The sequence below is a fragment of the Microtus oregoni genome, unplaced genomic scaffold (assembly GCF_018167655.1).
Source record: "Microtus oregoni isolate MIOR12 unplaced genomic scaffold, Mior012 000060F_ref0000265, whole genome shotgun sequence".
Lineage (NCBI taxonomy): Eukaryota > Metazoa > Chordata > Mammalia > Rodentia > Cricetidae > Microtus > Microtus oregoni.
Genome location: NW_024543870.1, coordinates 4,813,949 through 4,829,567, shown reverse-complemented (window position 1 = coordinate 4,829,567; position 15,619 = coordinate 4,813,949). Strand labels below are relative to the sequence as shown.

Genomic DNA, 15,619 nt, shown 5'->3' with positions numbered 1-15,619 from the left:
CAGCAAATTATCATTACTGATAAATGAGTTTACCATGCAGCAGCCATGGTCATTTCTTTTCAGGCCCGGAGGTTCCAGGTTTAGGGAATAATCCATGAAAATAGAAAATTGGATATTGAAAATAATAAGGTCCTATTTGGACTACAATTAATGGTCTGTAGATAATTTTTCTCTAAATGATACTGCTTTTCGAGCCTTAGAGTCTCTTGAAATAATAGAGATTCCCTCACAGCAATGTCATTATTGTAGTTATTATTGTGCGCAAATCTCTATTGTGTCTGAAAGAGCAAAGAAAAATTTGCCTGGGAAAAGTATAAATTTTTTCCCTTTGTAACCTTGCCTTTTAGGCAAAAATACAATTAGAACATCGTATTTGAAATGCCCAGAGCTTGTGTTATGTAACTCTAGGCAAAGGACCTACTGGGTCACATGGAAAGGGGTCAGTGGATAGAAGTCAAGCTTCCCTGGGGGTTGTGGGAAGGAATAGTCACCATTCCTCTGCAAAGGGGCAGTCAAGTTTTGTCTTGTGTACAGCTATCTCTGCACTGAATTGTAGTTGTCCTTCCTGCCAGCTCAGAGAATCAGCCTCATTCATTCACCTAAGACATCCGCACTCCCTCTCATCAATATTCTCTTCTGGAGCTGTTTTGCTCCATGGCAATCTCTGGATCTATCTCCATGTACACACAGTAGATACATCTAAGTGAATGAATAGCTCTGAATAGCTCCGTCCAGAACTCTGGCTCTTGGTGTCACTGTAGGTTTTTTGGCTAGCAGAGTGATTGTGCAGAATCTAAGAGTGTATAGGTGACAGCGGTGACAGTTTTGCCACGCTGTGCAGTTGAGGGTTGGCTGTGTTATAGAAGTAGGAGAAGTCTGGATCTTTCAAATCATTTCCTAAAAGTCCTGTGCCAAGTGTCTCCTTGATAGAGTGGATTGACCTGCATGCTTTTGCCCTGGGAATTCTTCTATGCTCATTTCCAAATGATTATGTTCTTAAAATACTATTGAAGCAAGAGAACATTTTGAAACCCAGACAAGCGTTTCTTGTGCTATAAAAGTATTAAATATAAGATGCTCTTAGGTGTTCAAAGAATTAAGGGTTGAGCACAAGCATACGATTATTTAACATAAAGCCAGTATTTATATGTGCTTCTTTTATTCTGATCTAATACATTCATATAATCTACATGGCTGCCCACCAAGATCAAATAGGAATGTAACCGGCTTGTTAGTTTGTTTGAATATGGTCTTAAGTGCATGCTAAAATAGATGCAGCAAATGCTACTTCTGAGCCTAACATGCTGCGTTCCTTCCCATCTTAATGACAGTCCACCTCCTTGACATAGCATGAGTTGTATTTTTCCAAACACATCTAGTGTATGCCTGCCCTAACTTCATCCTTAACTAGCAAATAAGTCATGAGGCAGGGTAGTTACAAAGGTTGCTCTTTGCTCAGACACTAAAAGTATAATACTTGGAGAGTCACAATCTAAACCTATGAAGTTAAAGAAATCACTGAAGAAATCGTTGGGTTGTTTTTTATATCATGCCAAAGATCACAAGGAAATGAAAAAAAAAAGAGCCCTCATAGCCGATGTCACAATGCTACATAAATTGGGAAGCATGCGTCCCAGGCTATCAGCCTTGTCCTGGAAGCTGTACCTGCTCCTTGTATAGTAAAAGCCATTCAGGGTCGAGGAGTCTTTGGTCACTGGCTGATGTGTAATTGGACTCTGTATAGTTTCAAGTTTCAGTGGTGGTTCAAATCAAGGGACTATTTACTAGTAAAAAATGGTTTGTTCTGAGAAAAAAAAACCTGTAAGTGGCCAACAAGCAAGTATATGTTCCTAATAAATGTGGTTTCGTCTCTTATCAAGCGTGTAGTCAGTAGGACATTACAAGAGAATATTCCTTTAGCTTTCGTGTTACTTTCCTGAGTGCATGTAAAGGCATGGGGGCTTGGGACCCTACTCTGTCAACTCTGATACAGCAGCTCATCCATTCATTTGGCATGGATACTCTGGTGGAGTGAGTGCATTTTCTCTTTTTATAATAGAAGGGCAGCGTTTATCACATGAATCATGAACTGAGCCAGAAACCGTATGCAATCACTCACCAAAATTTCTGTTGTTTTTTTTTTTCATTTTAGCCCCTGAATCCATTTTACATGAGAGGATTGATCAGCAGATTGAAATGGAGATGAAAGGTATTGTTACGATGAATGTGAGATTTAAGTAGAAATTCTGGAACATTAGTGAAATCCTTGGCCTACTTTCTTCCTCTTAGTATTATTGAGGATATGGCATAGCTGTACAAATATATATCTTGGAGTATATATTACTATGTCGCATGCCTGGTTTAGTATGCCGATGGTTATGTGTGTTTCACAGCAATTTGTTGGATGGTTATTGTAAATCTTGTATGGAAACTTTACCAGCCACGTTCGGTCTCATGTTTTCAGCCATCTTGAAAAGCGTGTATTATGAACATTTGTCATTTAATGCATGAAATCATGAAGTAGAAGTTTGTTTTCCAAACCATGGTGAACTGAATTGAATAGTGGGCGTTAACCAATCGTCTTCAGAATGCGATGTCATGAATGAATCGTCATAGAAATGCTACTCGTTTAGGATGTGTGGAAGCCTTACATTCCATTCCTGGTTTACACCTCATGCACACGGATCACTTTAACATTGATATGTCTCTTATACTGGCTTGCAGATAGCTCTCTCATGCGACCCCTGCCTGCTTTATTTTGCATAATGTCATGACTCTATAGCTGTATTAGTTCGAATAAACGCCTTCTCATTTTATTCCATCTATTGACGATTATAGCTCTATATATTTTTCAAATAGTTAATTCTCAAAAATCTAATCATTTAAATCTACAATCCAAAGGATCAGAAAGGGCGTTTATTCTACTCTCTGCAAGTCAGGTAAGACTTTCCTCTTAGCCATCACAACAGCAAAGTTGTCCTGCTCTCAAAGCAAATGCACAGAGGAGTACGTTATTTTGAAACGCACTTTTGCTTGTTCAAGAAGAAACTTCAGCAGTCTGAAGAAAGCAGACCCGACAACGAACGGTTTTCGTGTCAGAATCTTTTAAACAGAGCATGGTGTTGCGTTTATTCGAACAAATATGGTGAGTGAAATTTTATGGATTTGTGAGACTCTGTAGCATGCACTTTATTTCATTTCCGATTTTGCAATTTCATTTATTTTCAACTTTTTCCAAGTGCTGTGGAAAATAGTAAAATGCTTTGTAATTTCATTTTCCTTGCAGAAGAACTCTCTGAGGGAGAAGCTGAACCTGCCGGAGACATGCGCAGTGCCTTCTCCGACTCTGAAGACGTAGAGCAACACTCCCTGATGGCAAGGAGATATGCAAGCAGAATGTCGTCCACGAGCTCCTGGCCCGAATGCTTCAAGCCTACTTTTACTCAGAAACTTGCATTTCAATATGTTGTAGAGGGTGAACCTGTTGTGTTTACATGCAGACTGATTGCCTGTCCAACTCCAGAAATGACTTGGTTTCATAATAACAGACCCATCCCCACAGGTCTCCGTCGGGTTATAAGCACTGAGAATCATGTCCACCAACATTCTTCCAGCTTAGAAGTGAAGAGGGTCCAAGGCCGAGATTCTGGGAGTTACAGGCTCTTGGCGGTTAACAGTGAGGGGTCCGCTGAGACCAGTGCGTCGCTGCACGTTATTCAGAAAGGGCAGGATGGGCGGTACTTAGAATTTCTGAAAAGGGCAGAACAGACCTGGGAAGACGCGGGGGCTCTAGGTGAGAGGAGAGAAGACAGGATCAAAGTTGACCTGAGGTTTACTGGCTCCCCTTTTAACAAAAAACAAGCGGTGGAACAAAAGGGAATGATGAGAACCATCCACTTTAAAGCAGTGAGCCCTGGCAGGAAAGTGGACTATGTGTATGACGAGGAGCGGTCAGAGAGTAAATCGGATGTCGGAGGTTGGCTTAACGTAGGCCAAAGTTTCCTCGATGAGGAGACCAAAGTCAAGTTGCAGCGTTTGCGAGAGGCTAGAAAAATCTTCTTAGAGAAAAAGAAATTATCTCTTTTAGATTCATCATCTGAAATAAACTTAAAGGCCGTGAGAGGTGAGGATGTTGTTAGGGACTCTCCATTCGCTAGTGAGGAAATGAAGAGGAGATTGGTGTGTGAGTTTGTTGAAGACAGGGGTAGGGTCCATAACTCAGCTGAGAGAATCAGCCCAAATCCATACTCCCTTCCTAATCAAATACACCAAAATAGAGAGCCCCCTCCAAGTGTCCAAGCGACTGGTGATGAAGACATTCTCCAGACTGAAAGTTACGTGAGTCAAGAGACATTTCTAGAAGAAAGCCTACCAGAAGGCTGTTTTGACGAGTATGGCCTTGTAAGTGAAAACACACAAGCAAGGGGTCGATTTGAAGAAGCCACCAACAGCGCTGTAATCGGAGCATCAACAAACACCCCTGACCAGAAAATAGACGAATATGAGGGCGAGGGGAGAGGAGAGGCTCCCGAAAGGGTGCCTGGAGTTCTCGCGCCATATTCCAGCGAGTCTTTGGCTACACCTGTAGCTGTTAAAGAAACCGAAGTTGTAGATGGTGATGGAGGAACACCGAAGGGCTGGAGAGAAGGACAGTGGTCCCCCACAAACGTGGAAGCATTCAAAATTGAGCAGGAGGAGAGAACAAGAGCTTTGGAAAATTACTTTCAAAGGCATCCACCACGCTGCCCACCCTCATTTCTTCAGGATATTGAATCTCAAGAAGTCTACGAGGGGGATAGCTGTAAATTTGTATGTCATTTTCAAGGGTACCCTCAGCCCATAGTGACGTGGTACATCAATGAGATGCCAATACCACGGAGTCAAGGCTTCACCACTCATACGTTTGAGAACTACTCAACGTTAACCTTTCCTTCTGTTCAGCCACGACACGGAGGCTCGGTTACCTGTGTGCTGTTTAACCAGTACGGAACAGTAAAAGCGACAGGTGTGCTTAGCGTGCGGGCAAAGCGGAAGTCGGAGTCCCAGCCTCATAAGTTCCCAGCCTGGCCTGACTATGCAGATGAAGAAGAAGAGCTAGCACTGGCGTTTGACCAGGCAAGAAGTACCCATGCGTCTTTCAGTCAAGAGGGCCAAGGACATCTTTATATGTCAAAAACTCAATCCCCAGGGCTCCCCTCTGCAGACACAGAGATGCTCTCCTTCCCTGTAGAGATTCAGATAACTTCAGCCACCCCAACCCCAGAACAGGACCAAGAAAACAGGGAGCTGTTTGAATTGGAACCCGAAGCAATACCTCGAGATCAAATCAGCCAGTCACCAAAACACAAGTTTATCTTCTCCTCTGATATCACTAATGAGCCACCCAAAATGTTACAGGAAATGCCCAGGAATGCCAGCTGTAGGGAAGGCGATTCTATAATGCTTGAGTGCTTGATATCGGGGGAGCCCCAGCCTGTAGTCACGTGGTTTCATAACGGTGTTCTTATAAAGCAGAACCAAAAGTTTGAGGTCGAAAAGGTGAATTATAGCCATAGGTTGTATGTCAATGATGTCAATTCAGAAGATTCTGGAAGATATGAATGTATGGCTGAAAATGATTCAGGCATAGCCGAGAGCATTTTAGATTTAACCGTAGAACCCATCACTTCCAGGGAATACAGCCAACTGGAAAGTATCAGTGGAACCTTTGCACAGTATTCCAAATCTCAGCAAGCCCAAGTTCAGGAGGAATCTATAAGGACACATTTTTATGATAATCCAGTTGGTCCTTTTGCCGCCCAACCAAATGTAAAAGAATATACTGTCAGGGAGTATTTTCAAAGCCTTGAGACAGTTGGGCAGGTGGATAAGAGAAACGAAGTATACTGTACCACTTCCAGTGAGAAGCTATTCAGATCTACGCAGGGCACCTCTAGACCCACAGGCATGGATAAACCTCACAGGGCAGAATTGCTACAATACCAAGATGAGGCACATGTAAGTGAAACCTCTCAACCACAGAGAGCGGAGGATGCTGTTTCTCCATTTGTTGCTGTCAGCAAAGCTAGTGTTAGAAAAGAAGTCGGAGATGACTTTGGAAATCGTGGACCAGAACGGGGAACTACGCAAGGGCATTCGCCAAGCGATTATGTGTTGAATATCCACACTAAGAGAACCTCTGATGCTGTTGAGGATATGGAAGCTTCACCTGTCACTACCTACGAAGAAGCCCTTGGAGGAGAGAGGTACTACCCAGGGAAGAAGGTGAGGCATAAGATCATTGCGTTCGAAAAGCTGCAGCATGCAGAAAAGGGAGTTCTAGAAAAAAGGCGGACCAAGAAATCTTTTGTTACTGCCCCACAGAAGAAGCTGGACGATCTCAAGGTTTCTGTACAGCAAAGAGAATCAGGCTCGGGCAATCTGAGAGTAAATATGCATCGGGCAGAGGAAATGTCTTCACACACAGAAGCAGATTCCACTAACATTGTGATGGATTTGAAGCAGCTTTCCCATCAAGCTCCTGAGGAATTTGAAATAGAAGAGAGGGAACAGCAGGAGGAAAAACACCCTTTAAATCAAGCCATAGCTTCAGAAAAGGGTGAGCTCGAAGCACCTGTTACATTTGACCTCAGGCAGTTTCACTCACAGATAGACAGTTTAGGCATAAAATCCCAAGACCTGGCCAATGGTCAACAAGATAAAAGCTCTTTAAGAACTCAACAACATACATCAGAAATGGTTAGTCCTGAAGACATTGTCTTTGATCTAAAGCAAATGTATTCTCACGTTGAAGATCCAGGCAAGGTATTCCAGGAGCAAGAAACTGAGAACAAACAGGAAGCACACCCCAAAGAAGAAACTCCCGTTTGCCAAAGCTTTCAATATGGACTGGAACCAAACCCTGCAGTTTCAAAAACCGATCACTCGCTTAAGTCTTTTTCTGAAACAGTGCATGGTGAATCGTGGTCTTTATTTCAGACTTCACCAGCTGACACGGGAGAAGCTAACATTTCTGAGGAAAATGGTTCTCTAGGAGATGAACTTAGTTTCATTTCTCAGCTGAAAAGGGCGGCGAGTGAGGAGGAACGTTTGGAGGTTCCTGAGATGGAAGAGAGCTCTACCTCGGGACCAGCATGTGGTGTGGCTCAGGGATACAACGGAACTCTGGAAGACCCCAGAGGGGACGTTCAGTGGGCAGCCGAGCCTCACAGACAGCTCTCTCTCAGTCAGTGCTTGCCGTTCTTAATGACTGGAGAACAGCAGGACCTAAATGAGCAAAGAAAGGAAACAACTGAGACCCCAGGAGAAGAACCCTACCATGAAGTTCATGTTCAGAACGAAAGCTCTTTCTCTCCCGTGGAAGGAGAAAAGGTAGAAACTTGTTTTCCTGAATGTCTTCCTAGATTGGAGGAGGCCCAAACAACGGAAGAGGGGGCGTCTGAGAGCTCCCTAACACAGTACTTACTTGCTGCGGGAAAGGATGAGGTGCCGGAGGTTAGAGACACCAACCGCAAGGCAGAACTTGTCCAGAGTGTGTCGGTCACCTCCATGGAGGTTGAAGAAGTAACTTTCAGCACTGTGTATGAATATTACAACCAGAAACAGGAATCCCTAGGACGGCCCTATTCCCCCGAGTCGGATGTTTCTATTGATGTGGGAAGTACAAGCAGTGAGGAGCTGCCTGAGTTAGATCAGTTCTATAGCCCGCCGTCATCTGTGGAGCATCTGGAGTCTCCAAAGTCTCCCGATTTGTATTTTAAACCTTCAGGGGTAACTGAGCAATCCTTAGCAAATCCAAGAGGTGAGCCCCTGGAGAGAGATTCCACTGCTTTAGAGGAAAATGGCGAAAGGTACTCCACACCTTCTGAAGGTGAAATACCAGAAAGATATTCCACACCATCAGGGGAGGCTCTAGAGAGGTATTCTACTCCCCCAGGGGAGGCCCTGGAGAGATATTCCACTCCCCCAGGGGAGGCTCTAGAGAGGTATTCTACTCCCCCAGGGGAGGCCCTGGAGAGATATTCCACTCCCCCAGGGGAGGCTCTGGAGAGATTCTCCACTCCTCCAGGGGAGGCTCTAGAGAGGTATTCTACTCCCCCAGGGGAGGCTCTGGAGAGATTCTCCACTCCTCCAGGGGAGGCTCTAGAGAGATACTCCACTCCTCTAGGAGAGAGACTAGAGAGAGATTTTATTCCTACTAGAGGACCAAACCATAGTAGAAATGTAAGCATGAACCTGTCAAAAATAGAGAGGGAAGACAGCACACCAAACGAACATTTCCATACACCTACAGAAGAGAGGAGTTCCTCTTCCGAAATATGGCGTTCAGATTCATTCGGCACACCTAGTGAAGCCATCGAACCCAAAGACAATGAAACACCTCCATCTTTTATTGAACCGCTAAGCAGAAGGAAGATCTATGAAAACACAACTTTAGGCTTCATCGTTGAAGTTGAGGGTCTCCCGGCCCCCGGTGTGAAATGGTATAGGAATAAATCTTTGCTGGAGCCGGATGACAAAATCAAGATGGAAAGGGTGGGCAATGTGTGGTCTTTAGAAATTTCTAACGTCCGAAAAGGAGATGGGGGAGAGTACATGTGCCATGCGGTCAACATCATCGGGGAGGCGAAAAGCTTTGCGAATGTAGACGTCATACCCCAAGAGGAAAGGGCTGTGGCTCTCCCACCACCAGTGATGCACCAACACGTCATGGAGTTTGACCTGGAAAACGCCAGCTCCTCAAGAACACCGTCCCCTCAAGAGATTGTCCTGGAGGTGGAATTAAGTGAGAAAGATGTGACGGAATTTGAGAGGCAGGTGAAGATCGTCACGGTCCCTGAATTTACTCCCGACCATAAGAGCATGATTGTGAGTTTAGATATCCTTCCGCGGCATCTAGTAGATCCCAGCCTGGCGTCCCGAGGGGAAGAAGGCACCGATTTTAACATTGATTTAGAAGCCTTTGAAATGCCTCCTCGTTTTATAACACCGATCTGTGATTTTAAGATTCCAGAAAACTCCGATGCCGTGTTCAAATGTTCCGTCATAGGCATCCCTACGCCAGAAGTCAAATGGTATAAGGAGTACATGTGCATTGAGCCGGATGGCATGAAGTATGTCATCAGTGAGGAGAAAGGCAGACATAGCCTTAAAATCAGAGACATCAGCCCTTCAGACAGTGCGACATACAGGTGCAGAGCTCTGAACAGCGCAGGAGAAGCCATCTGCCGAGGCTTCCTCACCATGGGAGACTCTTGCTCTGGGTCACCAGTCTCTGCGGTGACCCCAAGGACAAGCAAAGTGACTTTAAGCAGTCAGAAGGAGGAATTACTCTTAAGGAACAAATACGCAGACAGTTTTTTTGAATTCCAGGTGGTAGAGGGCCCTCCCAGGTTTATCAAAGGTGTCTCGGATTGTCACGCTCCTTTAGGGACAGCGGCGTATTTCCAGTGTTTAGTTCGTGGTTCTCCGAGACCCACAGTCTCTTGGTACAAGGATGGAAAATTGGTCCAAGGATCAAGGTTCAGTGCTGAGGAAAGTGGCATAGGGTTCCACCATCTGTTCATAACAGGCTTACTGAAAAGTGATGGGGGAGAGTATAGCTGCGTAGCTACGAACAATTCAGGAGAGGCTAGGAGCTCGGCCGTCCTCACCCTTTCTTAAAGTGGGATTTCTCAGGGCCTCAGGCACTGTCAGTATCTATGGATTAGCAACCTTCCAGATGTAACCTTTATATTTGGATCGTGACCACGAAGCCCCCTGGAGATGTGGTCTTTCTGTGCAGAAATCTCATCTTTATATTTATATCTAAATATTCTGTGGTCTGAACACAGAAACCATCACTGTGTCAGTTACACTGTGTGTTCCATCCAGCACAATTAAACACCTCTGTGGCTATCCAACTGTTTGTGTTTCTCCTTTTCCGCGACCCCTCCTCCACAGGGTGTCTGAGAATTCTCTTTTAGCAGGTCACTGGCAGGTGCACAGCAGGAGGGAAGGTGACCATACTGGATGAGCATGTAGAGAAGCTGGTAAGAGAAAACACCCCCTGACCCTAAGTCATTTTTGAATACTAAGCCTCTTCACATTTAGACAAACCTGTGTTGATTTACTCAGATGCACAATGGCAAAGCAAGAAACAAAGCAGCTTTGTTCAAATGGTAGCCAACTTCATAATCTGCTTGTGTTGCGATCTTGATAATGAGGTTTGCTTTTAAGAGATATCTTTATCTTTACTATTTATCTTGAGTGTTTGCACTGGTTTTGAAGGGGCCAAAGTCTCTACAGATTTTTTTTTAAACATTTGCAGGGAAAACATACAGATAATGGTCTTTCCACATTTGAAAATATTTTATTTTCTCATTTTGTGCATCAAGTGCAAGTGCAGCATTGATCTATCATCAACCTGGGGGTATTAACATTTCATCTACATATGAATTTTTAACTATATGTCAATGTCAGGATCTCTAATAGAGACACTATGGTAATTTTTGTTAAAGGATATATATATATATATACACACACACACATATATATGGCAGTAGAGTAAGTTTTCTTATTATTTTTATAAAATTTTAATCTTTAAAACTAACTATATATTAATAAACATTCAAATTCCAGTAGGATATTTATGTTTATACAGTGAATTTTAATTTTATTCTTCAATTTTACTAATTGATAAATGTTTTAATATTGTGGCTGTAAACCAATGTGGACCTTAATCTTTGCATATAAGACATAATAAGTGAAAAAAGTCAGTTTTCTTACATAAAAATGTAGAATTATATCTAAAGACCTCAGAGGTTATAGTCAACAGCAAGCTTCTTTGTCACTGAGTGGTTCCAGCTACAAAACTAACATAGTGAGTTTCAGTTTGTAGCAGATGAGAAAAGAGTTGAGAGAGTGAGTATGCCTGAGTATGCAGTATTTAAGGTCCATGATTCTATTAGCCATATTAATATCGGTTATCAAACATACAACATTTATTTCAGATTTAATTTCCATAAGAATTCTTAGAGCTACCATATTTATTGTTCCTTTCATCCGTTGATGTTATTCTTGCAACGGAAATCACTTCCCATCCTCCAAACCAGAAGATTAAAAGCATGTGTAGGAAATAGGGAGAGCTGATTGTCTCCTCCAATTGTTTTTTAAATGTCTTTGTTTTGAGTGACCATCATCCAGTGATAAACAAGTGTGGAACAATGATTTTTGCTTTTACCAGAGAGTACAAAATGCCTTTTTGATAAGACGTTAGATATAATAGACCACACGACTGTCAAGCTGACTCTGGTAAAGCTAGTTCTGTAGCAAGGGCACTTAGGAGTCGTTTCTACGTTTAGTCATATACTGTATGAGTCATAGCCAACATGACAAGCACACTTACCACATATTATAAACACAATCACATTCAAAATCCAGAAGAGTGGTGAAAATAGAGGCAGAAAACGCTTTCCTATTTGTTGATTTTTTAAGTACACACATACATTCACATAAGGAAAGCTTTATTAGATTTTCTCATGATGATTCCACTAGTCTGACACGCGTTGAACTTGAAGATGTGTTGACTAACAGTAGCTGAAAGAAAAAAGTAAGTTTCCCCCACACTCACGGTAGTCAAATAGAACTTTCTGCTTTCTGACTCCATGACACCCAGTTTTAAAGCCTGCCATAGTAATGAGAGAGAGGGAGAAAGAGAGAGAGAGAGAGAGAGAGAGAGAGAGAGAGAGAAGAGAGAGGGAGGGAGGGAGAGGGGGGATAGAGGGAGGGAGAGAGAGATCATGTTTTGAAATAGGGGAAACTTTTGAAAATATTTTAACATATTATCAATTCAGGGCACTTTAACTATATCCCATCCATTCTATTTGCAGTCATTTTGGGGAATTAAGAGAAGGGGAAGCTAATGCACCCAGCGCAGACCCAAAGCTAAGTGGCCACCTTTGGTCTTTTAAGTGTATGCAGTCAATCAGTGGTTTCTCGGGGACACTCCCAAGTAGCTTAGTAAATATCCCACGTGCTGCAGACAAGTTTTACTAGTGTTTTACAGCCTGCAGACCCAAGGCCTGCCTTCCCATTCTGAAAGTCTAGACCAGTAAGAAATCAAGACACCAATGTGGAGCGAGAGGGAAGTGTTTAATAGCACGGCAAGACTACCTTTCGTTTAGGCAATAAACCTACAAGTAACAGGGCAGTCCTACTTCCTCAGAAGACTGAATTAAGAATCGGCTTCCTTTTGTTAGACTACATGTCTTTCACTTGGTTGTGATAGTGTTGACAGAATGTGTATTACTTCAATAATGCTGTGCAACTGACTTACACAATAAATTATCACCAACATTTTGATACTGGCATCATCGTCTCTTATTTCTGCTTTCTCTGTTTCCTTAACTAATGTCTTATTTTAAAACATTTCTTAAAGTACTTTGACTAGTTACTTGAATGAGGGAGGCCCAATTTTCTAGTAATAGACAACAGTGGCTCCTTCAGGAGTTGAAAGCAAACCTTTCCTGTAGTCTGATACAGGAAAGACCTCAAGCTGACCTTGAACTGGAAATCCTCCTGCCTCATCCTTCCAAGTGCTAGGATTACTGATGTAGGTCCCCACTTTTGTTACTGTTGCTGTTGATATACAGTTAGAAGTACTAACTAAAACATATTTTTTTCTTTGAAAACAATCAATCATTAGATTCAAGAAAACTGTACATAACAGTTCTATGCATTTTTTAGAAGTTGATGTAAATAATCCTGGATTTATGATTTATAAATATTTATCTAGTATTTCTTCAAACTTCACATTTGTAAACCCTACCAGATGAATTGGACAGAAAATTGTGTTGGTGTAGTAGCTACAGCTGTTTGAGCTCCCATAGCAGGCTAAGAAAATTTAAGAATGTGTTTTTGGATAAATTAATCTAACCATAGTCTGATTCCAATGCAGAAGGCTGGTAATCGGTATCTCATTCTTTGGTTGATACTATTTGTTAAGCAAAATCTTATCATAATATCATAATAACTTTTCTCCACACAGAGATTGCTAGTACTCTGTCTGCCAAGGAAGAATTTCCAACCTATAGTTCTGATCTTCACTTCCATAATATGAATGAAACACTTGAACTTTTATCTGAGCCTGCAGCTCATTCCACTCAGTTTGACTCCAGACAGGAAGGCACGGCCCCGGTTTTCATCAGAGAAATATCAGATGCCGAAATAAGCATTGAAGATGTAGCTAAATTGTCTGTTACTGTCATTGGCCGCCCTAAGCCTAAAATTCAGTGGTTCTTTAATGGGGTGTTGTTAACCCCTTCTGCCGACTACAAATTTGTCTTTGATGGGGATAACCACAGCCTGATCATTCTGTTCACCAGATTTGAGGATGAGGGAGAGTACACCTGCATGGCCAGTAATGAATACGGGAAAACAGTGTGTAGCGCCTATCTAAAAATAACCCCCAAAGGGGAGAGGTACAAAGACGTGGAATCAGAAGTGAAGAAAGCTCAGGAGGAGTCTGAGGGGCCTTGTCCTCCTTACTTCTTCAAGGAGTTAAAACCAGTCCAGTGTGCTCCAGGGATCCCTGCTGTCTTTGAGTACCTGGTGCATGGAGAACCCGCCCCTACCGTCTTGTGGTTCAGAGGAAACGTGCCGCTTTTTACCAATGTGTGTTACACCATCATTCACAATCCTGATGGCTCTGGGACCTTCATTGTTAACGACCCCCAGAGGGAAGACAGTGGCCTGTACGTCTGTAAGGCCAAGAACATGTGGGGTGAGGCCACCTGCGCCGCAGAGCTTCTTGTCCTTCTGGAGGACACGGATGTGACAGACGCCTCCTGCAAAACAGAGTCCACATCGGGAGTTCCTGGGGATCTTCTGGAAACATCCACAAGGGGCCCTTCAGTTCAGGCATTTGATTTGCAGCAGGAAGCCGCAGCCTTTGTCAAGGATGCCATTCCAGAAGCTGCTACAACGGCAGAAGAGAAGCTGCAGCTTTCTTATGAGCATGACATTGACAACAGTGGACCTAATACTGGGGTGATTATAGAGGCTCAGAAGCTGCACCCCCCCGAGAGCACTGGGGAGCTTCCTCCCATTGATGGCACTGTTCACACACAGCTGGACAGAGAGCCACCTCCTCCTTTACAGATGCAGACTGTCCACCCTCAGGGAACCCTTCCCAGAGAAGATGCTCCACAGTTCCAAGAGCCTGCAAACATCCCCCCATGCTCTCCGCCAGCGGCTCCTGGTCATTCACTTCCTTCCTCTGTGGCTGACAAAGCACTTCAGTCAGGAGAAGAGATTATCTCTGAAGTGGACAAAGAGCAAAGAGCTCTCCTCCTGTGTCAGGATGTAGCTGAGGGCCATGTGGAAAGTCTAGAGGGTCCTGAGGTTGCCATCTCGAATGTGCACTTTGAGCCCCAAGTCCCTTTTGAACACACATGCACAGAAGGCGGCGAAATCCTGCTGGCGACTACAGAGCCCCTAGAAAGCGCAGGGCGAGGTGTTGCACAGAGCTCTGAGGAAGGCAGGTCCCTGAGCTTCCCGCTAGCACTCGAGGAGAAGCAGGTCCTACTCAAGGAAGAACAAGCAGGGGACGTGGCAGGGCCCACCAGCCAAACCTCTAAGCCTGAGAAAGAGCCTGAGGCAGTCAAGGGAGTGATGGAGGTTCAGGGAAGTGACCTGCTCGCTAAGGAAACTTTGTTTCCCGCTATTCCGGAAGAGCAGCGATTACAACTGAAAACCCAGGTCCGCAGGGCTTTGCAAGCTGCAGTGGCCAGTGAGCAAGGCAGTCTTTTCTCTGAGTGGCTGAGAGGCATTGGCAAGGTGGAGGTCAAGGCTGTAGACCTCACTCAGGAGCCCAAACGCATCCTCTGCACCTACCTTATTACCTCAGTGAAGTCGCTGAGCAAGGAGTTAACCGTCGCTATTGACGACATAGATCCACAGATGGCTAACCTGAGGACGGAGCTCAGGGATGCCTTGTGCTCCATCATATGTGAAGAAATAAACATCCTAACAGCAGAGGATCCGAGAATTCAGGAAGAAGCCAAACTAGGTGTGCAGGGTGAAACAGACCACTCTTCGGAGGTAGAGCAAGTTGAGGTCATTGTAGAACCAGAAGCTGAACCCGAGTATCTCGTTTCCCAAGACCAGGTCAGTTGTCTGAGTGTGGGAAGTCAGTTTAAAGATGGAGATGCTGATGAGGGAGCACAGGCTGAGACTCTGAAACCAGCAGAAGAGAGCAGCACCCAGAAGGCTGGTACAGTAAAGTCACAAGAAACAGATGGTACCTTAACTGAGGAGTGCCCTACTATACTTAAACCCTTAGTGGATGCCATTTCTGAGGAAGGCGGGACTGTCCGCTTTACATCCTCCATATCAAATGCTCAGGAGGTGAACTGGTATTTCAAGGGGAAACTGCTGTCAACAGACACAAAGTTCAAGCGTTTACAAGAACAGAATGACTACACTCTGGTCCTCGACACGGTAGAGGCAGAGGATGAGGGGGAGTATATCTGTGAGGCCTCAAACGACAGTGGAAAAGCAAGGACATCAGCAAAGCTCACTGTCGGAGGAAGAGGTTGGACGCCGGGGATTAAGGGGATCCGGCTCTAATACCCACTGA

At 44.0% G+C, this 15,619-nt stretch overlaps 1 protein-coding gene across 2 annotated transcripts in view; it reads left to right on the top strand.

The window, feature by feature from the left end:
- Ttn (titin) overlaps positions 1 to 15,619 on the top strand; it is a 271,400-nt gene that overhangs the window by 49,256 nt on the left and 206,525 nt on the right. Inside the window, exons 45-46 of one of the 2 annotated variants that reach the window (XM_041639884.1) lie at positions 2,153 to 2,209; positions 13,028 to 15,574. In XM_041639884.1, coding sequence (XP_041495818.1) covers positions 2,153 to 2,209; positions 13,028 to 15,574 — 2,604 coding nt within the window. Of the gene's footprint in view, positions 1 to 2,152; positions 2,210 to 3,286; positions 9,897 to 13,027; positions 15,575 to 15,619 lie in introns of those variants that run through there. The other variant, XM_041639883.1, reaches the window with a different exon arrangement.